General features: G+C 39.8%; 1 protein-coding gene across 1 annotated transcript in view; it reads left to right on the plus strand.

Moving 5' to 3' along the window:
- LOC137630647 (uncharacterized) overlaps positions 1-24,203 on the plus strand; it is a 185,887-nt gene that overhangs the window by 66,009 nt on the left and 95,675 nt on the right. Inside the window, 5 exon segments of the mRNA XM_068362262.1 lie at positions 13,569-13,658; positions 17,982-18,075; positions 22,477-22,538; positions 23,020-23,056; positions 23,353-23,465. Coding sequence (XP_068218363.1) covers positions 13,569-13,658; positions 17,982-18,075; positions 22,477-22,538; positions 23,020-23,056; positions 23,353-23,465 — 396 coding nt within the window.

The raw sequence follows: 24,203 nt of genomic DNA on the forward strand, positions 1-24,203 counted from the left end.
CCGGTGATTGACCTCTTTGCAACAACCTCAACGCCCAACTCCCAGTCTATTGCTCCCCTGTACCAGACCCGAAAGCAGCCTTAGAAGACGCTTTTCAGCACAAGTGGGACAATCTGGATGTGTACGCCTTTCCCCCTTTTTACGTTGATAAGACAAGTGCTCAACAGAGTAAGGACGGCCCGAAACCTAAAGATGACTTTGGTAGCGCCCTGGTGGCCGGAGAGAGAGAGTGGTTCGCGGATGTAAAAGACCTATCGAGTCAACCGCCGTGTCCTCTGTCCGCCAGGTCAGACCTTCTGCACCAGCCTCACTTTCTCAAGCTCCATGACAACCCACTCTCCCTACGTCTTCACGCCTGAAGACTAAAGAGCGGCTCCTGAAGAAAGAAGGATATTCTTCCTCCACGGCTAAGAGAATGTCTCTATTCCTGAGAAAGTCGTCAGCCTTGGTCTACCAGACAAAATCGGCCTCCGTCACGAAGTGGTGCTCTGAGAGGCACATTAGACCTCTTAAGGCCTCTGTCCCAGACATAGCAGTTTTTCTGGTGTTTCTCAGGGACAAAGTAGGGATGTCAATCCCAACCATAAAAGGAGTTCGGGCTGCCTTAGGCCAAGTCTTCCTCCTGAAGGGCATCGACCTGGGGCCCTCGAGACACATAGCGAGGCTTGTCAAAAGCTTCGAGCAGTCTTGCCCCCCTCAGGCGAGGAGGGTGCCCCAGTGGGACTTAGACAAGGTCCGGAAGATGCTGTGTCGTCCCACCTTTGAACCCTTGAAGGATATCGTGGACAAAGATCTCACCCTCAAGGCCGTCTTCTTGCTGGCCTTGGCGTCCGCTAAGAGAGTGGGAGAGATCCATGGTTTGTCATACGACGTCTCTCACTCAAAGGGGTGGAAAGAAGTATCCTTCAAGTTTGTACATTCTTTTGTGGCCAAGACTCAAAATCCAGCAGTCTGGGACCCGAGGTTTGAAGGTTTCTCGATTCCTGCCATCCCTATGACAGGTAATGCAGAAGACGTAAAATTGTGCCCAGTGCGAACAATTAGAAAATACCTGGAAAGGACAGCGCATCTCCGACCGGATATCAAGAGCCTCTTCGTTTCCACAGGTATTAATAAGAAACAAGTTTCCAAAAACACCATCTCCTTCTGGTTGAGACAGGTGATCGCCAGATCCTACAAGGAAGCTGGCATAGCAGTGCCAGGCACTCCCAGACCTCATGACATCAGGGGCCTGAGCACCTCCTTAGCCTTTGAGAAAAACATGGCAGTAGGGCAAAATTCTGCGAGCAGGTACTTGGTCGAGCCAGTCACCCTTTACTGCCCACTACCTCAAGGACTACTCAAGGAAAGCCTTGGACGGGTACTCCATTGGAACAGTCATCTCCGCCCTCCAAGCGGTGTAACGGTAAACCCCAGGCGCATTCAAGACTAGCGACCGGTAGGCACAAGTGCGGTTTCCTACCTCCTACCCAGTTGCTGACTTGCCTCTTCGGGGGTACCGTCTGTTCCCAGAAAAATAACACATTCTTCACGACTACACGTCGAGAAAGAACGTCAAAAGAAGTTTTCAAAAAGTGAGTTCCTAACGTGAATTTTTGTATAGTTACCCTCGCTTCCGCTCTCTGGTAGGTCCCGTTATCCAGAGGCCTGTTGGCCTCCACGGCCGGGTCAGTGGGTCAGATTGGCACTCCCGCCTCCTAAAGTATAAGTCTCCTAAAGAAAATAGTTCGAAGGTAAGTATTCGTGTTGGAACAAATCAAAAATTTTAAATAATTCTTGTTTTTCCTAACATACTTACCGAGAACTACTTTCGGGTAATGGCCCTCCCTTCCTTACCCGAGTGCCTTCTTCCCTTACTAGCATGATGCTAATGCAATAGAACTTAATGAGGAGGTTGACCCGACTGCAAGCGACCTACCGTTAATCCTACCCTCGGGGCACATTCCTGGATGCCGGGGGTAAAGCCACTGAGGGCGCGGAGCGGGGGGATAACTATCCAAAACTCTGGTTGCAGAGAGAGATAACCAGTGATCTCCTAAAGAAAGTAGTTCTCAGTAAGTATGTTAGGAAAAACATGAATTATTTTAAATTTTTTATTTCTCTTACTTTCACTTTGTCATATGCTATTTTCAACCTTTCTTGATATTTACTTTTTATCCTCGGTTTTACTAACTCTTCAACCCTCACTAGCTCCCTTTTACATCCACCTACTCTATTCATGCACTCTTTTGCTACAACTAATTTTCCTTCCACCAAAAAAAAATCAGACATACCGTTAGCCATACCCCTAAACATGTGCACGTCTTTCAATCTTCCAAACATTCTTTTAGTTATCAACACATAATCCATTAACCCCCTTTCTACATTTTATCACCTTTATTTTGTATTTCATATTATGAATCTTTTCCTCTACTGTATGTCAGCGATTATTGTGCCTATGCCAAGGCTAGCCGACCGATAAACATCACTTTGAATTCAGGGTTGTTTTTTTTTAATGGCTTGGTAGTATGATACGACCCCAAATTTTTAGTGAGAATTTTTAAGATTCAAAGGTTGTCATATACACGGAATTATACGGTATATTATCACAGTACATTATTTTGTATGGTATTTTTCTATTTCTATCTTCCTCTTGATATGCAATGCTGTATTGCATCAGCCTTGTTGTATTGCATAAATACTATTTTAAGGGTTGTGAATAGCTGAAAAGAATTTCATGTATTTTGTTAGTTTTATTTGCAATTGAAAAAATATATTAGAAGGGACATATTTTGATTCTCTTATAGTTCATTGAAGGTAAGTAAAGCCATCTACTAGACATGAATTTTTTTTATTGCAATCAGTTAATTTTGATTGATTCCTATAATTATTATTAGATTAAAGGAATTCCTGGATTATCGATGGTGAACTTGTACTGCCATTTGTTTTTATTGGTTTGTTTATGAAGTCTGAAATGTGATCACATCAATTTTATATACAGTACTGTATTTAGAACTTCAGGGTGTAATAGAAGAGATCCCAGAGAGAGACATGAAAATTGTGATTGGTTATTTCAATTCTAAAGTTGGAAGGAATAATCTATGTATAGAGAATGTGATGGGTGTTAAGGGTCTTGGCAAAGTTGCAAATGAAAATGGGTCACACTTTATAAGTTTTTTTGTTCAACAAACAATCTTGTTATTGGAAGTACTCTTTTCCAGCACAAGAACATCCCAAAATGTACATGGACTTCACCATGTGGCAATTACAAAGATTAAATAGATTTCATAGCCATTAATAAAGAGAGAAAGAGGACTCTGAGAAGTGTAAGAAGCTATAGAGGTGCAGATATTGGTAGTGATCACCAGTTTATTGCCACACTAAGCACTCAACAGAAATGTAGATCGAATACCTAGGTTTGATACAACTAAGCTTCTTGAAAATGAGCTCGGAGAAACCTTTTCAATTGAATGTAGAAATCGATTTGCAGTTTTAGAGACTTTAAGAGATGAAGAGCAGACAATTAATGAAGAATGGTGTGATATTAAGAACATATATCAGTCAGTTGATAGTAGATTTTTGGGATATGCAATTACAATGAGAAAACCATGGATATCAGATGATACTAGGGATACTGTAACACCAAGACAAAGACAGAAATTTATTGATGAAAATTTTCGTGGAAGTAATGAAAATTACAAGGTAGAGCATGCTAAGTATTCCAGTATTGATAATGAAGTCAAAAGAAAAACCAGGAATGACTGGAGAGAATATTTAGACAGGAAAGCAGATGAGGCTGACAAAGCTATGAATTCAGGGAGTGGCTATGGTGTAAGAATTACTTGCAGAATTATTAATGAATTCTCTACTGAGGCAAAGAAGAAGAATCATATACTCATCCAAATGAGAGATGGATCTGTTATAACAACAGAAGATGAAGAAAGGCAATGTTGGATGGAACACTTTAGTGAGGTTATGAATAGATGATATGAAGGTAATAATTTGATTGGTATACCTGAAGCTGAGGAAGACCTTGATGTGCCCATGAATGAATTCAGTGTGTTTGAAGTCGAAGCCATCATTAAAAACTAATGAGATGGAAAGCCCCTAGATACTATGGAATAACTGCTGAGATGATATTGACCGAAAATGAAGTGACTCCCAGAATACATACAAAATTATTTTGTAGAATGTGGCATGAAGAGGCAAAACCTGATGAATAGGAGCTAGGAGTGCTGGTTAAAATGGCAAAAAAAGGAGATATGACTGATAGCAATAATTACAGAGGCATCACACTTATGTCAGTTGTCATAAAAATATATAGTACTGTATGCTCATTTTAAAGAGACTAGAGAGAAATATTGATGAAAAGCTGAGAGGTGAACAAGCAGGATTTAGAAAAGGTAGAACTTATACTGACTAAATTTCTATTTTAAGACATCTGGTACAGAAATGTGTAGAATATAGAAATCCCCTTTTGATGGCATTTGTGGACTATGAAAAAGCCTTTGATGGTGTACACCGGCCAATTTTGTGGAGAATCTTGCATTATTATGTTCCTCTTAAATATGTAAATTTGATTAAGGTGACCGTCCACTAAAGTGTTTGACATAACTTTAAAAAATTGTTTTATTGTTTCTATGTATGCAGAAGCATGTCTACAAGCTCTCCAGAAGTTTCAGCCAATTATTTTTACAAGTAATAAAGATAAAGCGGTCTTTAAATGATGACGCCATCCTTACTGCGTCGTCTGCGTGACTTGAGTTTGACAGAATTGCCTGTGTGTTTATTTTTGCATACTTATATAAAGCAATGTTTCGAAATTTCGTACATTTGGCAGAGAGGGAAGGCATTGGTAGAGGGTAGGTGAACGCAAAGTATGATCTATGAGACCATCCAGAGTTTCCAAAGATCCTATGCCTGTTTGTTTACTTGCAGTTCGTATGTACATTGTGTTTTCACAACGTCCTCGTGAACTCTATAGCAAGGCCAATGTTACCTAAGGTCAAAGAAAGAACAAATGTAATCAGAGAGCAACAAAAAGGAACCAAGAAGAGTGGGAAACATGAAAAAGATTACAAAGCTGGAACATTCTCACTAAAACTCTGGCAACAACAATGAGAGGCTGCTTGCAACTCATGACACCCTCACACCAAGTTTATTAGTAAACTTAGGGTTTGAATACCTCATTTATGGAGTCTTCATGTAGGAATAAATAATAAAAGCATAAAGTAAGGTTATCATGATATTTTTATTTTGGTTTTTGTAAGAAAAAAACAAAAATTTATAGCAAATTTTTGAGAGCTCATAATTCAAAAACGTGTATTCACAATTAGGTACATTTTTGTCTGTTATTTATTGTTAAATTTTAGAGAGAAATATCATTGAAAAGAGGAATAAAAATCCCACAATTTTGTGTGACAGAATTTTTATTTCCTTTTTTTCTCTTTTTTTATGATTATTTTGCCTGTAGTGGAAGAAAATTAAGAAAAAAATCATTTAAAAAAAAAAAAAGAAAAAGGAAAATAAAAAATCTGTCACAGAATTATTTGGTTTATAAAGAAGTTTTGATGGTAAGACTTTTAATACAGTGGAGAAAAATATACCTAAATTTTTTTTAAAAATAATTTTTGCTAATAAATCAAAATTTTTCAATATCAAACTTACCCGATGATCATATAGCTGCATCCCTGCTGCCCGACAGAAAAAGTCTACGGGAGGAATACGCCAGCGATCGCTTTACAGGTGGGGGTGTATATCAACAGCGCCATCTGTCAAGTAGGTACTCAAGTACTCGATGTCAACAACGAACCAATTTTCCCTCTGTCGTGCCACAGGCAAGACCTACTGAATACGCCGTCCCTAACTGGTTTTGTTTTCACAACGTTTTGGTGAAGTACACTATTCCAGTTTTGAGCTTTCGCTATGCAGGGGTTTTATCTTCATTTCAAAACTTGAACTCGTTTTGGATAGATTTAATTTTGGTGACGAAGAGAGTATGGACTCTCTTTCACTTTTAAATGGCCGACCCTTCCCTTAGACGGAAGTGTGTTTAGGTTTTTGGTAATTTTGCTTAACAAGTTATAGATCTATTTATTTTATATCTCTCCGCCTTTAAGGCCTCTTCGATTAACTTTCCATTTATTATAAACTTATAAAAATTAATTTTTATGTTTGTTTATATGCGACCTTTCCTAATAGTAGGCGGTCCTTACTTGGAACCGAAGTTAATTAACTTTGAGCCCGTCATATCGTATTTACCTTTTAAGAATTTATACCCCTTTTTAATTTTATGTTGTTGAAAGAATTTCTTTGATAGTCTCGTACTGTTTTCAAAGATGAACTAACGTTTAGTTTTGTCTCCGCAGTTGTTGACGTTCAGAACGTTCAACATGCGCTCTATCGTTACGATAGAGAGAGAGTATTTCACGGTTTCACGTTGCAGTAAGAGTAAACCGATTCTAGCGTTTCGTTCATTCTTTCTTAGCCTAAATGGTTTAAATTCTAAATAAAGGAACTTTTTATTTGGGAAACCTTTCAGTTTTTTCCTTTAGCAAATAATATGTTTTAACGATATATAATTGGGCTCTTCTCTTTGGTTCTAAGTCAAGAGAGAAGAGAGAGAAGGATAGAGACGGAGGGAGAGAGAGGAGAATAAACGTTTCGTTCAAGCGGGTAACGTTGTTCTCGTTTTTTTTTACTCTTCTCCCTTGTCGCTGTAGGGGAAGAAGGTAAAACGTTTCTAGAGTTTTATTCTTGTTCCCAGGCTTTATGCGGTGAGAGATTTTAAACGTAGTTTATTTGATCTAGTGTTTAGTCTCTTTTCCAGCCACTGAATTCTTTATCTTTAATTATGTTTTTCTGTTGCATTGTAAACTGTTTTCGCAATTACTACCTTTTAATGAAGGATAGGATTGCGTGTTTCAGGTGGAAATCAGTTAAAGTTTCGATTTCAGTGAAATAAGTGCAAACAGAAAATCAAAAGTGATAAAGTGATATGCGCAAAGTGTTACAGTGTTGCGTTCGAGGGTTCGTCTGTTCGTGCCAGTTGTTCACCTAGTCCGATACCTCTTACAAGCTCCCAAGTCAGGGGAGAAGTAATGTCGAAGGACTTATGGGTTCCACAGGCCTTGATCGACGAACAGACGTTTCCCTCCGTGGTTTCGGGTGTATCTACACACGTTGCCGACGTGATCACCCCACCCACACAAAGACGAGAGAGCCCATTTATTCCTCGTCTGCGGAAGAGGTTTCTCGCAGAAACCATGGACCAATCTTGCTGCTTTTTAAATGCAAGTCGGTCCCTTCCGCGCAAGTCCAACGGCCTAGGTGTAGCCACTGGGTCAGTTCGGACTCGCTGCAGTCATCCGACGACTGCACACCTTCCGAGAGAGGCAAGGTGGTTCCGCAACAGGCAGTAACTCCGTCTGTTGCCGCACCAGCTGTTTTAGACCCTCAGTCACAACGGACAGTAGCTCCGTTTGTTGCCGTCTTTTATAGACCCTAGTGGTCTATGCTGCAGATATGCAGTCTCAGCTTGCTTCCTTCATGCAGGAGTATCGTGCTGAGAAGGTTGACACTGCACCTGTTAACCTACAACCTGCCACGGTTGTGCGCTCAGCAGATACTGCGGCTGCCTGCTCCCACACTCCACCTGTGAGAGCTCCACCACCGATGCGCAGTCGACCCTGCCAGACGCATGTTCATGCTGCACCCTCTGTTGACATGCGTGAGCTTCCGCATCAGCAGTGGGAAGGTGCTGTCAAGCTGCCGTGTTTTGCCGCAATGCGGCATGATCCGCAACCCACGGCAGTCCCTCCCACGCACCAGCACTCCGCTTTTGTTGTTGCCAGCTCCCACACTCCGACTGCGGAGCAGGGTTGCCAACTCAAATTTTCAAATGTCGCTAGATAGGCTTGCAAAAGTAGCTAGAAAGTAGCTAAAGTCATATGGAATTTCTCTAAAGAAAGTAGCTAAAATAGAATACTGTAAAAAAGGCAATGAATTAGCACAAAATCGCTAATTTGGCAACTCTGCTGCGGAGAAGGTTGACGATGCACCCGTGGGCCTACAGCCTACCACGGTTGTGCGCCCGGCATGGCTGCCTGCTCCCACACTCTTGTTGTGAGAGCTCCTCCACCCATGCACAGTCAACCCTGCCAGACGTATGATGACTCCCACAGACACACGGAGCACTCCGTTGCCGTGCGTGAGCTACCACAAGCTGCCGTGTTTTGACACGGTGTGTCAGCCTCCGCAACACACTGTGGTTACCGCCACTCGCCCGCAGCAAACTAGTCAGTCAGGAGTTGAGGCTTCCCCACACAACTTTGGTTGTTGCCAACTCACAGACTGTCAAACAGTTACATGACGTTGCCTTCTGGTCTGCTACTAATACACCAGTGCTGTATGTCCTCACGCTCCTGTTGTGGTTGACAGTTCAGTTTTTGACAGTTCACAGACTGTCAAGCAGTTTCATAACGTTGCCTTCTGGTCTGCTGCTTATGCACCAGTGAAACCCTCACTGAGATAACCTAGCTTTTCTCGGACATGGTTCCTGTAGATGAGAAAGTGCTGTTCTCCCTCCTTCTGATATTCCCTTGAGGACTCTGTCATTTGGAGAGGAGCCTTAAGCTGCTTAGCCTCCTATGGACTTTAATTAAAGCATAACATGCTTCCAGGGAGGGTAAATGGTTCCGCTTCAGTCGCTACCCCGTCTGTTGCCACACCTGCTCCCTTAGACCTTGGGCTTTGTTGCAAGACATGTAGTCCAAGCTTAATCCTTGATAGAGGATTTTTTACGGAGAAGAACCTTCTTGCCAACAACCTTCCTACCGGTTGGTTGTACGCCCTGTTGACGCTGAGATTTCCTACTCACGTCCGCCAGTTGAGATGATTCCTCCTCCGGTGCGACCCAGTGTGGGTTGCCAGTCGCACGTTAACGTTAAGCGACTCTCGGAGGTGGTTGTGGACGTTCAGTGTGTCACTAGGAAGACGTTCAACAACCAGCAGAGGTGACTTGTTGTGACGCAGTGCGGCAACCTCAGCAACCCGATAGGGGTTGTCTGCACAACCCAGACAGTCTAGACAGTTTCGGGTTGTCGCTGTACTTCCTCGCTTCCCCATGGTTGACAGTTCACAGACTGTGCAGCAGTACCATGATCTTGTGTCCGGCTCCGTCACGCATCCACCAGTGCGACCGGATTCAGCGAGTCAGACGTTGCCCACTCCGTTGCCGTTTCCTCATCAGTTTCGGATGAGGAACCCTCTGATGAGGACATGGCTGAACAAGACGATCAACCCCCAGCCCTGCTATCCATCCAGAAGATGCTGAAGAAGGAACGCGGCCCTGTCAGGCTGTGGATGAGTCTGGTTAAGACACTGTCATCCGTGGTTCAATTGGTGTCACTTGGAAGACTACACCTCCGTCCTCTTCGGTTTCATCTAGCTCTTCACTGGAAAAGGACAAGACGCTAGAAGCGGTCTAGATCCCGGTTTCCGGAAGATAAGTCTGGTCTGACTGGATGAAAGGACTTTATCAACCTTTGATAGGGTTTTCCCCTGACTGTTCAGACTCCCAACCACGTTCTCTTCTCAAACGCATCGGACGTAGGCTGGGGTGCGACCTTAGGCGGTAGGGAATGCTCGGGATTATGGAACTCGAGTCAAAGGACAATGCATTTCTACTGCAAGAAGCTTCTGGCAGTACGTCTGACCTGGAAAAGCTTCAGGTCTCTCCTTCAAGGCAAAGTAGTGGAGGTGAACACGGTCAACTCCCTGCTTTGACGTACATCTCCTAGCAAGGAGGGACCTACTCTCTGACATGGTACGAGTTCGCAAGTGACCTCCTCTCCTGTTCAACAGGTCTAGACTTTTCACTAGTAACAAGTTTCTTCCAAGGCAACTTGAATGTCTTAGCAGATGGTCTCAGTAGGAAGGGACAATAACTCCAACATATTGGACCCTCCACTAGGATGTATGCAAGAGACTTTGGGTCTCCTGGGGCCAGCCAACCATAGATCTCTTCGCAACCTCGATGTCCAAGAGGCTCTCAATACTTTGCTCACCTATCCCGGACCCAGCAGCAGTTCTTTTAGATGCCTTTCTACTTGATTGGTCTCATCTAGATCTATATGCATTCCCTCCGTTCTAGATTGTCAACAAGGTACTGCAGAAGTTCGCCTCTCACGAAGGGACAAGTGGACGCTAATTGCTCCCCTCTGGCCCGCGAGAGAATAACTTACCGAGGTACTTCGATGGCTAGTAGACGTTCCCAGAACTCTTCCCCTAAGGGTGGACCTGCTACGTCTGCCACGCGTAAAGAAGGTACTCCAAGGCCTCCACGCTCTTCGTCTCACTGCCTTCAGAGTATCGAAAGACTCTCGAGAACTAGAGGTTTTTCAAAGGAGGCAACCAGAGCGATTGCTAGAGCAAGGAGAACATCCACCCTTAGAGTCTACCAATCGAAGTGGGAAATCTTTCGAAACTGGTGCAAGTCAGTATCCGTATCCTCGACCAGTACCTCTGTAACTCAAATAGCTGACTTCCTCTTATATCTGAGGAAAGAGCGATCTCTTTCAGCTCCCACTCAAGGGTTACAGAAGCATGTTGGCATCAGTCTTCCGTCACAGAGGCTTAGATCTTTCCAACAATAAAGATCTACAGGACCTCCTTAAGTCTTTTGAGACCACGAAGGAGCGTCGTTTGGTTACACCTGGTTGGAATTTAGACGTGGTTCTAAGATTCCTTATGTTAGACAGGTTCGAACCACTTCAATCAGCCTCCCTGAAAGATCTCACCTTTAAGACTCTTTTCCTGATATGCTTAACCACAGCTAAAAGAGTCAGTGAGATTCATGCCTTCAGCAAGAACATCGGATTCTCATCCGAAACGGCTACATGTTCTTCATCTTGGTTTTCTAGCCAAACACGAGCTGCCTTCTCGGCCTTGACCAATATCGTTCGATATTCCAAACTTATCGTATGGTTGGAAATGAACTAAAAAGAGTATTATGTCCTGTAAGAGCTCTTAAGTTCTATTTTAAAGCCTTTACGAGGCCCGTCTGAAGCTTTATGGTGTTCAGTTAAGAATTCATCTTTGCCTATGTCAGAGAATTCTTTATCCTTTTTTTATCAGACTGTTAATACGAGAAGCTCATTCCCTTCTGAATGAGGAAGACCAAGCTTGGCTGAAGGTAAGGACACACGAAGTTAGAGCTGTCACAACTTCCGTGGCCTTTAAACAAAATAGATCTCTGCAAAATATATTCGACGCAACCTATTGGAAAAGCAAATCAGTGTTCGCGTCTTTTATCTTAAGAATGTCCAGTCTCTTTACGAGAACTGCTACACTCTGGGACCATTCGTAGCAACGAGTGCAGTAGTGGTGGGGGCTCCACCACTACAATTCCCTAATTCCAGAACCTTTTTAATCTTTCTCTTGAAATATTTTTGGGTTGTCCGGAAGGCTAAGAAGCCTTTCGCATCCTACTTGATTTGGCGGGTGGTCAAAATCATTTCTTGAGAAGCGCCTAGATTAAAGGTTTTGATGAGGACCTTTAGTATGGGTTGCAACCCTTCATACTTCAGCTCCTAGGAGTCGCTCAGCATCCTATGAGGATCGCGAGGCTCAGTAAGGAAGACGTACTTAAAAAGGCAGAGTAATTGTTCAAGTCGTCTTTCTTACCAGGTACTTATTTATTTTATGCTTGTTATTTTGAATAACTGCTAAAATAAAATACGGAATACTTAGCTCATAATGTCAACTTGTTATGCTGGTCTCTACCCACCCCCCTGGGTGTGAATCAGCTATATGATCATCGGGTAAGTTTGATATTGAAAAATGTTATTTTCCTTAGTAAAATAAATTTTTGAATATACTTACCCGATGATCATAAATTAAAGGACCCACCCTTCCTCCCCAATAGAGAACCAGTGGGACAGAGGAGAAAATTGGTTCGTTGTTGACATCGAGTACTTGAGTACCTACTTGACAGATGGCGCTGTTGATATACACCCCCACCTGTATAGCGATCGCTGGCGTATTCCTCCCGTAGACTTTTTCTGTCGGGCAGCAGGGATGCAGCTATATGATCATCGGGTAAGTATATTCAAAAATTTATTTTACTAAGGAAAATAACATTTTTTGATCAAATGACTTGAAATTATTATATGATGAAGGTATTAAATATGTATAAAACATATATAGAAATGGTGTATTTTGAATAATTAAAAAAGGAAAATGCAGGACATAGCTGACGGTCCCCTTAAGTCTGTTCATGAGCATATCAAATGCAAAGTTAATGTTAGTGGAGTCCTATCAAATGAATTTCCAGTGAACAGCGGATTACTCCAAGGGAATGTGTTGTCACCTATGTTTTTTATCCTCATGGATTTTGTAATGCATAGAACTGCTGGAGATGGCAGAGAAGGATTGGACTGGATCGGTAACAGGAAATTAGCTGATCTATAGTATGCTGAAGAAGCTGTTCTTATTAGCAGAACATCACAGGACTTGCAAAGCTTACCAAAATGTGTGAAATATCACATTAGGTTGGGCTGAAGATAAATAGAAGAAAGACAGATGATGAGAACGGAATATGCAATGGAAGATGAAATATCATTGGAAGGAAATAGATTAATGAGGTGGAATCATTTAAGTATTTAGGAACTATGATGAATAATACAGGATCTTTAGAATTTGAGTTTAATGAAAGATTGAAAAAAGCAAATTAGACAATGGGTAGGTTAAGTAAAATTGGGAAATCAAATTGCCTGAAATTACATAAAGAAAATCAGGCTATATATCAGTTTAGTGAGATCGGTGTTACAATATGGACATGAGTCGTGGTATGACAATGAAACATTGTCTAACAGATTTTGTAGATTTGAGAACAAACCCCCTCAGAAGAATATTGGGAGTTAAATAGCAGGACAGGATTAGAAATGAAACTATGAGAGATTGCTCGAGTGCCATATTTGGATGAGATCATGGTGAGGGGCAGATGGAGATGGTGTGGGCATGTTCTTTGCACTCCCCTAGAGAGGTTAGCTCACTAAACCTTTAACTGGGCTCCGCAAGGCACTAAAACAGTTGGAAGACCCACTCCCACTTGGCTGAAGACTATGAAGTGTGAGAAGTAGATGAATGGTGAAGTATTGATTAAAAATTTCAAGATAGAGACGATTGGCAAAATCTAACTGAGGCCCTTAGCATCGGTATGTGTAGGAGGAGGTGGCGATGATGATTAAATGAATTTTTGTTGAAGTTGCAATGAACAAGCAGTTTTACCAGTTTTTTTTTTAATTGTATGCTGTTTTTTTATGCTATTGTTTAAGGCCATACTTTAATTCTAGCATTGTCACCTTAAATAATGGATATTTTTTCATTACTATTTTGATATTAACAATTAAAAAACGATAGTTTTTTATCAGTGATAATAAAAGTTACAATGGTTTAGTAGATTAAACCATTATGACTGCATCTACCATTTTTGTTTCTGCATTTGAATTTCTATGTAAAGTTGTGTAAAGATCTTGAAATGTAATTTTTTTTATATACTAATATATTGAAAATTTAATCTTTGTCAGGGTGACAAAAATGGTGGTGCACCACCTCTGATGAATGGTACACTAGGGGGAAACCCTGGTGCTCAACCTTTGACCAACGGCACAAATTTGGTAAGAACGAGACTTTTTACATAATCATTTAGAAATATTAAGAGGGCATAGAAATGGAAAATCTAATGTAATTTCTTTTTTGACATATTTTTAACATTATCAGGATAGGAGTCTCTGCTTTGAGTGACTAGCCACTTTTTCATTTGCTCTATTGTTTTGAACCTTGAAGAATGAATTAGCAATTCAAGATGATCATGGTGTGACTAGAATGCATTTAAAGTTTATTTGTTCTGGCGCAAATACAAACCCTCCGCTATTTATAGGGGTATTACTTTTGGCGTAGCTGAAAGACGAGCCATGATAATTTTTAGTGAGGGATAACTACCCATCCGTTAGTTAGCGGGTGGTATGGGGTAGACTGGCTACCCCGCTCACTCACACCTCTCGGCTGACTAACCACTTTACTTTAAGGCTTGGTAGAGGACGGTCATGCTGCCTTTCTCTCCCACAAAGACTTGCCTTGATTGTTAATTCTGTTAAGTTTATTCTTTTTATTTTATTTGTATTTGTATTTATATTTCTGCCAATAAGGGCTATAATGCATCTTACAATTAGAACTCCAATCTAATAAGTTGTATGGCTATATTCCTTACTGAAACCAGGTTATTTTGTACATTACTCGACTACTTTCCTGTAATAAAAAATATGGCATTTATGTTTGCCTTCTTTTAGGCACTTCCTTCTTTTCTTCCCGTCCGGAAGTCTTGGTTTCTTACATAGACTTTGACTGGAAACTTCTCATAAGCGTATCTGTTCCCTAGTAGAGAACATTCGATACTTAGGCCAGTTTACCGATCGGAGATGGTTTTTTGTCCTAAGAAGGATGAATCTCGGTTTTCCAACTGAGTTCCGGACACGACTTTGTCGGTCTACGCTCGTGGGCTTGTCCTGATCACAGTTCAGTGTTACTGCCCCTTAGATAGACTCATGCATATTACCTGTCCAACAATAGATTGAAGATGTCTCAATCTCTTCCTTTGGGATTAGTTGGATGCGTTTGGTAGTTACCGACCAGTCTCTTGTCCGGAAGGCGGTCTCTATGGAGAATTGCTTTTGTAACATAATCTGTACTGGCTACCTTGTTTACTGGATTGTATCGTTCTTACTCGGCCAATCCTTACTAGATGGGTGACAGTTGGAGGGAGGACAGGATCCCCCCCCCCCCATTCATTGCAGAAACGTGCAAGCAGTCGTATGTCTTGACATCATTTAGAGATGTTTTTTTTTTGTTTTCTATGCAAAATATCTCTCTCTCTCTCTCTCTCTCTCTCTCTCTCTCTCTCTCTCTCTCTCTCTCTCTCTCTCTTTTTGTGTGGGTGGCAGATGAGAATGGCGTCTTTTGACTGGCCAAACAGTACTACATTTGATCCTTCTCTCTAATTACGGTTCAGTTTCCCTTTGCCTACACATACACTGAATTGTCTGGCATATTCTTTACATATTCTTCTCTGTCCTCATACACCTGACAACACTGAGATTACTAAACAATTCTTCTTCATCCAAGGGGTTAACTACTGCACTGTAATTCTTCAGTGGCCACTTTCCCCTTTCTAGGGGTAGAAGAGACTCTTTAGCTATGGTAAGCAGCTCTTGCAGGAGAAGTACACTCCAAAATCAAACCATTGTTCTCTAGTCTTGGGTAGTGCCAAAGCCTCTGTACCATGGTCTTCCACTATCTTGGGTTAAGAGTTCTCTTGCTTGAGGGTACACTCGGGCACACTATTCTATCTTATTTCTCTTCCTCTTGTTTTGTTAAATTTTATATAGTTTATATATGAGATATTTATTTTAATGTTGTTACTCTTCTTGAAATATTTTATTTTTCCTTGTTTCCTTCCCGCAGTGGGCCATTTTCCCTGTTGGAGCCCCTGGGCTTATAGCATCCCGCTTTTCCAACTTGGGTTGTAGCTTAGCAAGTAATAATAGTAATAATAATAATAATATGCTGCACCATTCCATTTTCGTCCATTGGCCAGAATCAGAAAGGTACCAGCATATAGTGTATCTCTCTTAGAGAAGCATCTAGCAGTAAAAATACGCAGATGGACAGAGGACAGGTAGGTGCCCTCATCTGCTCGTGTCATTCCTGGTAACAGGAATGTGCTTGCAGATAATCTGAGCAGGACCACTCAGATAGTGGGCTCCTAGTGTCTTTGTATCATCTTGTAGTTAACAAAGTCTTAACTTAGTTGGGTTCCCCGACTGTATTCCAGATGTAATACAAAAACGGTGGGACAGTTTAGAGGTGTACGCTTTTTCCCCGTTCGGTCTGGTGAGATAATCCTCAGCCAAGTCAGGATGAGTAAGAACTTATCAATGACTCCAATAGCTTTGCTATGGCATCACGCAGAATGGTTCCCGGACCTTCTGCCACTCCCGACGGAGCTTCCTCCACGACACGATCTTCTAAAAAGCCACGTGCCAACACTTTCCAAAGCCGTAGCTGTGCTTCGACTTTACGCCTGGAAACTGGCCTACACCTCCTCTCTCGTAGAGGCCTTTCACAACGAATTACGGAAAAGATGTGTAGACACCTCAGATACTTTTCAGCATGTCTTCCAGGCAAAGTATTCGGTCCTTTGTGACTGATGTCATGGAAGAGGGATCTCTCCCCTCGATGCCTTTACTCATACAAAGTTTGAGATAACTCGTCCCCCATCTGATCTCAACCTCCTCCTGGGAACGCGGTTCCTGTCCTTCAGTCCCTGAAGGCATCTCTCTACGAATTTTTATGCCAGGCAACACATAGCTTCCTTACGTGGAAGATGGCTTTTCTACTCACTGTGGCTTTGGCCAAGAAAGTTAGCAAGTTGTATGATCCCTCTTCTTACATCTCCAACTCTAGGAGATGAGGAGAAGTAATTCTCAGCGGCATCCCTGAGTTGATTGCCAAGACTCGGAATCTAAGTATGCTGTACCCTAGGCGCGGCTCATTCTGGATAGAGAGTCTTGTTCGGTAACCGAAGACCCAATTCAACTGGGATTTTGCCCGGTGAGGAGTCCGTGGCGTTACCTTAAGAGAACGACAGCAGCTCGTCCCTGTGTGTCAGCACAGTTGACCAGCACGGGGAAGGTCAAGAGGAGGGTCACAAGGATTTCCTTTCCCTCCTGGATCATAAGGCTATTGAGTTTGCTCTCAATCCAGACCCTCCTCCATCCTAGGACCCAGAGCTCATAACGTCAGTGGTGTTGCTATATCCCTGGTGTTCAAGAAACTTCTGTGGCGCAGGTACTGCAAGCGGACGTGTGGAATCGTCAATCGACCTTCACTGCCCACGACCTGCAAAGACGTAACCCACGGGAACATGGAGACCTTTTCCATTGGTCCTGTGGTCTAAACTACTTAACCTCCTTGATGAACAAGTAGCAGAGGGTTGAGAGCTGAGGTTACCTGGGTTAGTCTGGAATGAATGAGTAAGAGTGATTGGCTCCTTTCTTCCTTTCACCTTATATCTGGGGAAAACAGCTCTGTAAGCCTCAGCATAGCTGACCTCACCTCGCTGTGGGTAAGACTCATAACCCTTGTGCCTCCTAAGTATAGAATAATACTTTTTTACATCCCCAATACCTTGTTGAGGGAGTGTATTGGGAAAGTCTTAAGAACTTTAGGTTTTGTACTCGAGTTCTTATGTTAAAGACGAACCACACTGTTAAGTTTCACACACACTAGCTTCTGCAGGCTGCTATCAGTGCATTACCTCATATTGGCACTTGATTTTGGTAAGGGTAGGGTTCCTTCTATCGATCACAGATCGAAATAGAGAGAACCCCAGGACATGACCAAGGCCAGTTAGTGAGGACTTCTTCCAAAGAGTAAATTACCCCTATAAATAGCGGAGGGTTTGTATTTGCGCTGGATAATAACAAATTTGGAAGTAATTTTTATTTTTCATAGCATACAAACCTGAAGCTATTTATACAAATTGGTCCACCACCCTGTCTCCCAAGAAGTCCTTCCATTAAACAAAGGGGTTACTCAGCCCTGAGGCGTGAGTGAGCTGGGTAGCTAGTCTATTCACCCCCACCCGCTAACTAGCAGATGGGGTAGTTATCCCTCACTAAAAATTATCATGACCCATCTTTCAGCTACGCCAAAAGTAATACCCCTATAAATAGCTTCAGGTTTGTATGCTAGGCAAAATGCAAATTACTTCCAAACTTTTTATTTTTTAAAGTTATTATTTGCCTTGTGCTGTCAAATACAGTACAGTATTGCAAACAAATTCCACTTCAGGATTCTTGTGTTAGAATTTCCTCCCCCATAGGTAATGTAATGGGATGGATTGAATAGTAGTTTGTTTGCATTGAAGATTTTCCTTTTAGGTTAGTGTACAAATTCCACAATTCCTGTTGCTGCAGAACGGACAGATGATTGGCTCTTCAATTCCTCAGAGTGCACAGATGATACCCAAAGCAGGTATGTGATCTGTCCAAAATTCTAACAGATTTTTCCCAGTCAATTTTAGCTTACTAGGTTTTTTATTTTTTTTTTTAGTTGCAGTAGTTTTGATTGCTAAATGCATTTTTTTATTTTGTTCTAAAACAAATTCATTCAAAATTATTTCTACATATTGTTTTTACAAACAAAAGTTACAATATATAAGGAAGGACATCAAAGATTCTTTTAGCTTTTTAGGGATGTTTTTTTTGTGAAGCATACGTTCATTTCATTTGTTGCATGTATTGTAAAATGTTTTTTTTTATTAAGTAATACTTTCACATTAGGAATATATTTTGATATGTCTGTGTGATTGGTTTTTGGGTACAACTGGGTTTGTTATATCAATAACCCTAATATCATATACGTGCCATATTTTTGTATCCTGGAAATCCCATACTTGTTAGTCTTGCTCTTGAATCCAATGATTAAAAAGAGAATACTCTATGTTGCAGGTACCAACTTTTTCTTGATCTTCTGTTTAGTCAAAAACATAGTTCACTGATTCCAGGAGTGTTTTGCTTAGTTTTTCCAGTGCACTTATCATTTCTATTACTAAATTTCATTAACCATTATTCTTTTAATTTCATGGTATGGTAAATAGTTATGCAATTTGAACTTAGTGATTTCTTATTACTTTTGTGTTATGACTGGTTTTGTTGGTGCTACCATAATATTTGATTTCCTGTGAAGACTTCATATCCTTCTAACTCGTTTTATTTTGTTTCAAGGCCATCTCAAGTGTTCCTCAGGGTAGCAATCTTAGCCCTTTACTTCTCATGTACAGTGTATGGTTTGTCATTGTAAAGAAGTTTGTTGATATGCAGATGATAATATTCTCTTTGCATCGATCATATCTTCTGAGTGTGTATCTGTATCCTTTGACAGAGATTTAGCTAAAATTAGCCCAAGTGCAAATTGGGGGTATGAAGGCAAACTAACCAAACTCAAATGTTTGGGACATTTTGATCATACCCACTTAGACATTTTAATTGATAACATGAAAGAATCGACAAGGTCAGCATGCTTTGGGTTGGTTATCAACACCAAGATTTACCATGACTCGTCACCACCTTGCAAAATATATGCTGTTATACTCTTGAGATGGTTGGTATATACACCATCCCTCCTTTCACACCTCCCCTATCATCCTCATCTGGAAAAAGCTTGGTAAACAGCCCTACTTTAACAGATTCCTAAATCATCTCGTCTATTTCATACTCTTTCATGGAGAATATCTAGCAGGAACTCTGAGAGAGTAGGTCTTCAGATATTATAGCAACAGCCATTCCTAAATGTTGCTGAGCTCTGAAGATTTCTTCAACCGTTGTTAGTGTTTGTAGAATGATTTATAGTTAATTTGTTCTTATCGTTTATTTATTTCCTTTCCTCACTGGGCTATTTTTCCCTGTTGGAGCCTTTGGGCGTATAGCATCTTGCTTTTCCAACTAGAGTTGTAGCTTGGCTATTGATAAAAATAATAATAATAATGATAATAATAAGTGGTCTCTTATCCACACAAACTTTTTCCATTTTCAACTTTGTAAAGGGAAAAAAATCCTTACTATTGGTAGGATTGGTTGCTGAGGAGTGAAAAATTCTCTATTTCTCTGTGGATTTAGGTGTGGCGAGCCTATGCTTTTTAGGACATAAATACAGTATAAGGTTTTAATGAATGATTTAGATTGTATAAATTACCGTATTTCCTGTGTCATAAGATGCTACAAGTGGCAAGAGGCAATCTATATTTAGCTAGGTAATTTTTGAAGAAAAAAAAAAAAAAAAAAAAAAAAAAAAAAAAAAAAAAAGGAACTGAAGATTTTGCAACATGTTGTAACAGCAATTCTTCGTTGGTGAATTCGAGGGTGATTTTTTGTCTGTCACAGTAAATTTTCATATTTTGGGTGTAATATGAAATGTATGAGGTGAAAATGAATTAGTTGTACACATGTTATCCCAATTTTATTACATGTAGAAAACCACTAAACGCCGTAGTTGCTACCATTGTAACAAGTAACAATGTTTTCAAGTGTTTGTTTACATGAAAGCAGTATTGCCAAATGCTCTTGACCAAATTTGAGGGAGAAGTAAAATTCAGTAATATTTCCAAAATTCCTCATACACATTTCATACAAAATTAATAAATGATCAAATGAAGAATTCTCTATAAATCTCACTTGGTGGAATATTTTTCCTGTTGTTTATGTGACTCTAGGTCTAGTTAGTTTAAAGCTGACTTGGTAACACTGCACTCAACTTGCTGCGAGGTGTGTGTGTGTGTGTGTGTGTTTTTTTTTTTTTTTTTTTTTTTTTTTTTTTTTTTTTCAGCAACAAGTATCTGTATAATTTGGAACATATGCAACAATGTCATTATCAAAATATTGCTTTATTACAAAATATCAACAAAATATTAGAAAATAGATAAATACTGCATAATCAAGCAATACATCCTAGCATCCCCTGCTTGATACTATTAGTTAGCTTGTTTGTATTAGATGGCGAGACATCAGCTGTCCACCAAAACAAAAACATCTTTTTGCTTTCAATAATTAAAGAAAGTGTGTTAAAATATATTAATTATTACACATGAATGATAATTGTAGGCTTATATTTTATGTCTGATGTGTTGAGTGTTTGTAGTCATTACTGAGGTGTATGAGAGTTGCCAGACTCCCCAATACAACTTTATCTTAGTGTTAAGACACATGTGATTTTGGGGGGCATTTTTCTGGGAAAAAGTGCATCTTATGACACGGGAAATACGGTATATGTTATATTTTATAAAAATAATTTCTAAAAAAGATTTCTGGTATTACATTCATTAAATTTTATGTACCTTCTGGGATGCAGGCTGATACCCTTGAAGTAAAAAGCATGATCTTGTATATTGATTATATCTGTCATTTTTGCCTGCTTCTATATTTACTGCCCAACTGTATGGCATATTAACCTCACTGTATGGCATATTAACCTCTATTGAGAAAATAGTGTTGGAGAAGGAGGGTAATTTTATCATTTTTATTGATGCGAAGAGTATCCTTGAAGCTTTTAAAGTTTATATTTCCAGTAGCCATTTAGATTTAAAGATTTTAGATTAGCTTTTTATTATTGGACTGTGAGGTATAACAGTTCGATTTTGCTGGGTTCTGCCACAAGTGGTTGTGTCTGGAAATGAGAAGGTAGCTTTACTGGCAAAGAATGCAGCAGCTGAGTTGCTACCAAGAAGGTATCCCATTCTCTGTAATTATTGTTTACCTAGCATTAAGAATTGGATGTTGGCAACAGCATTGGGATTGTTTAGTTGAAAATAAGATGAGAGAAATAACGAATGTTATCCCCTTGGAGGTGTAACATAATGTCCTGAAAGCGAGAGACTACTCTGTCATCTCCGCATTGGTCACACTCGGTTGGCACATGAATTTCTGCTAACTGGCCAATATCAGTCATATTGCGATGACTGGTTGGTAACTTTTCAAGTGAGGCATTTGTTGACCGAATGCCTGCCCCACTTATAGTACCGAAAGAAATAGATATCTGTTTGAGGCTTGAGGTGAGGATGGTAGGGTTAAATTTTTCCAGGGTTCTTTGGCAGGATGTGTTGTACAATGCCAGCGGTATTTTAAGATTTATTTCTGAAGCAGGTCTTCTGAAAGCTATTTGAATGTTTTAAGGACATCTTTGCTTTTCTGGTTTTAAATTGAATACTCTTTTTTTTTTTTGTATATATATATATAAAAAAAAACTGTCAATGACCATCGATGTCAGGATGCCAAAGAATTTTAAATCAATCAATCAGTCACCTGTTTCATTTCAAGACAATAGGTCCATTTCAAGACAATAGGGTCCTTTCATCCTCAGTCCTTTCTTTCTTGTATTTTGCGTCTTTCCTCTCATCTGTCCATATAACCCACTTGTCTATGTCTTATAACAGGCTTTTTTCCTCAATTGAGCACATAATTATGTTAGCCATGTGATAGAATTTTTTTTCTGTTTGGTTGAGTATCATTTTATGTATTGATGATAGTATGGATTGCTCTACGCAAAGATAGATTGGGCGTAATCCTACATTCACATTCTAGACAAATACATAAGTGCTTATTTTTAAGTTAGATTCACTGCAGGTTCATCAACAGATGGTTTTTAATTTTCATCTTTTCCCTTTGAAAATTACCTAGTTTTCATGACTCAATTGAGCCATCAATGTGTGACAAGCGTTTTATTATAATACATAATGATTAATTTTGAAGTTTTAATTAAAATATTCGTTTAATTGCAGAGTGTACTTCAAATTATAAAGTTTTCAGTTTATTTACTTGAAATTTACTAGAGGTGTTTGAGTTGAGGATAGCACTTGTATAACTTGTTGTGTATTTCTTTTAGGATCCACTGTGACATCATCAACGAGCCAGTCACTCTCAACAACCAACACTTTTACTTCCAAGGTTAGTACTGTATGTGTTATATATAGTTACATACAAGTAATGATTTACCATTAATTTATTTTTTTGCTATTTTACAGTAATTCCTTAGGATGGCCTACCTTTTCAATGATGGTTAAGTATCGAGTGAGGCAGCCCTCTGTTGGTTTTCCTCGGATATAATTTTTCATTAAAATTCAAGTGTAATATTTCGTACAAATAAACTCTAAAATTCTGAATCTTTCTGACCTTATTGTAAACAGATGACAGTACATTAATAGTTACGATGATTGTATTTTTTTTAGCTGTGACAAATTTCAGGTTCAGTTAGGGAAAATAGACTCGGGATGTCAAATATAAATAACCTTCTTTTGTATGTTCTGTGATGTACAGTACAAGTTTTTGAACTTTTGTAAGTTTTTAATGTTAAAGTTAGTTTTCGAGTAACAATGAGATGTGTGTGGATTATAAAAGGTTTTTATTGATGTAAATTCTCACCTTTCAGGGTTCTGATGGAAATTCATCAGTGTCTACAAGACAGAGTAAGTAATCTTTATTACATAAGCGTAATCTATCTAACATTCGGTATATTATCATTTTTATGATGCTCAAATTCCCATGATTAAAGTCTAAAACATCTATTATTAAATTACTGTAGCTTTTTGGAACAGACCCATAATTTTATCTTGAAGGTGTCATTTTGGATAGTTTTAAAGTATTGTGTTGATAGCTTTACTTTAAGGAACTTTTTTATCAATGTTTTTGTTGCTTTCTAATTTTTTTGTTCACTTATTACTGTAGAAAGAACAAGATTTTAGTAGCTGTTGTACATTTTCAGGATCTGCCAGAAACTCTACTACAGCTGTTAGTTCTGGCCGTAGTTCACCAGATATTCAGGTGGTAAAGGAAATGAGAAAGCCTTCTCACGCCCAAGGCTCCCCGTCCACTGGTGTAAGTAACATTCTGTCAGTGCATCTCCTGAGGAAGAACACTTTATTTTCAGAAACTGATTATTTTTAGATTTTGTTTTTACAAGTGAAAAGAACTTAAGTCATTGTTTTTATGGTAAGATTTTATTACCAATGTTGTAAATATACCAATTTTCAATATTAAACTTAGCCGGTGATTATATAAGCTGCAACTCTGTTGCTCGACAGAAAACTCTACGTAAAAAATCCGCCAGCGATCGCTATGCAGGTAGGGGGTGTACTTCAACAGCGCCATCTGTCGTGCAGGTACTCAGTACTCAATGTAAACACAGAACTCAATTTTCTCTCTGTCGGGCTACCGGCAAGACCTACTAATTCGCTGTTACTAACTGGATTTGTTTTCACAACTATTTGGTGAAGTACACTATTCTAGTTTTGAGCTTTTGCTATACAGGTGTTTTATCTTCATCTCAAAACTTGAACTCGTTTTGGATAGATTTAATTATGGTGACAAAGAGAGTATGGACTCTCTTTCACTTTTAAATGGCCGACCCTTCCCTTAGACGGAAGTGTGTTTAGGTTTTTAGTAATTTTTCTTATCACGTTATAGATCTATATATTTTATATCTCTCCGCCTTTATAGGCCTCTTCGATTAACTTTCCATTTATTATAAACATATAAAAATAAATTTTAATGTTTTGTTTATATGCGACCTTTCCTGATAGTAGGCGGTCCTAACTTGGAACCGAAGTTAATCAA

This window comes from Palaemon carinicauda, chromosome 38 (genome assembly GCF_036898095.1).
Source record: "Palaemon carinicauda isolate YSFRI2023 chromosome 38, ASM3689809v2, whole genome shotgun sequence".
In the NCBI taxonomy this organism is placed as follows: Eukaryota; Metazoa; Arthropoda; class Malacostraca; order Decapoda; family Palaemonidae; genus Palaemon; species Palaemon carinicauda.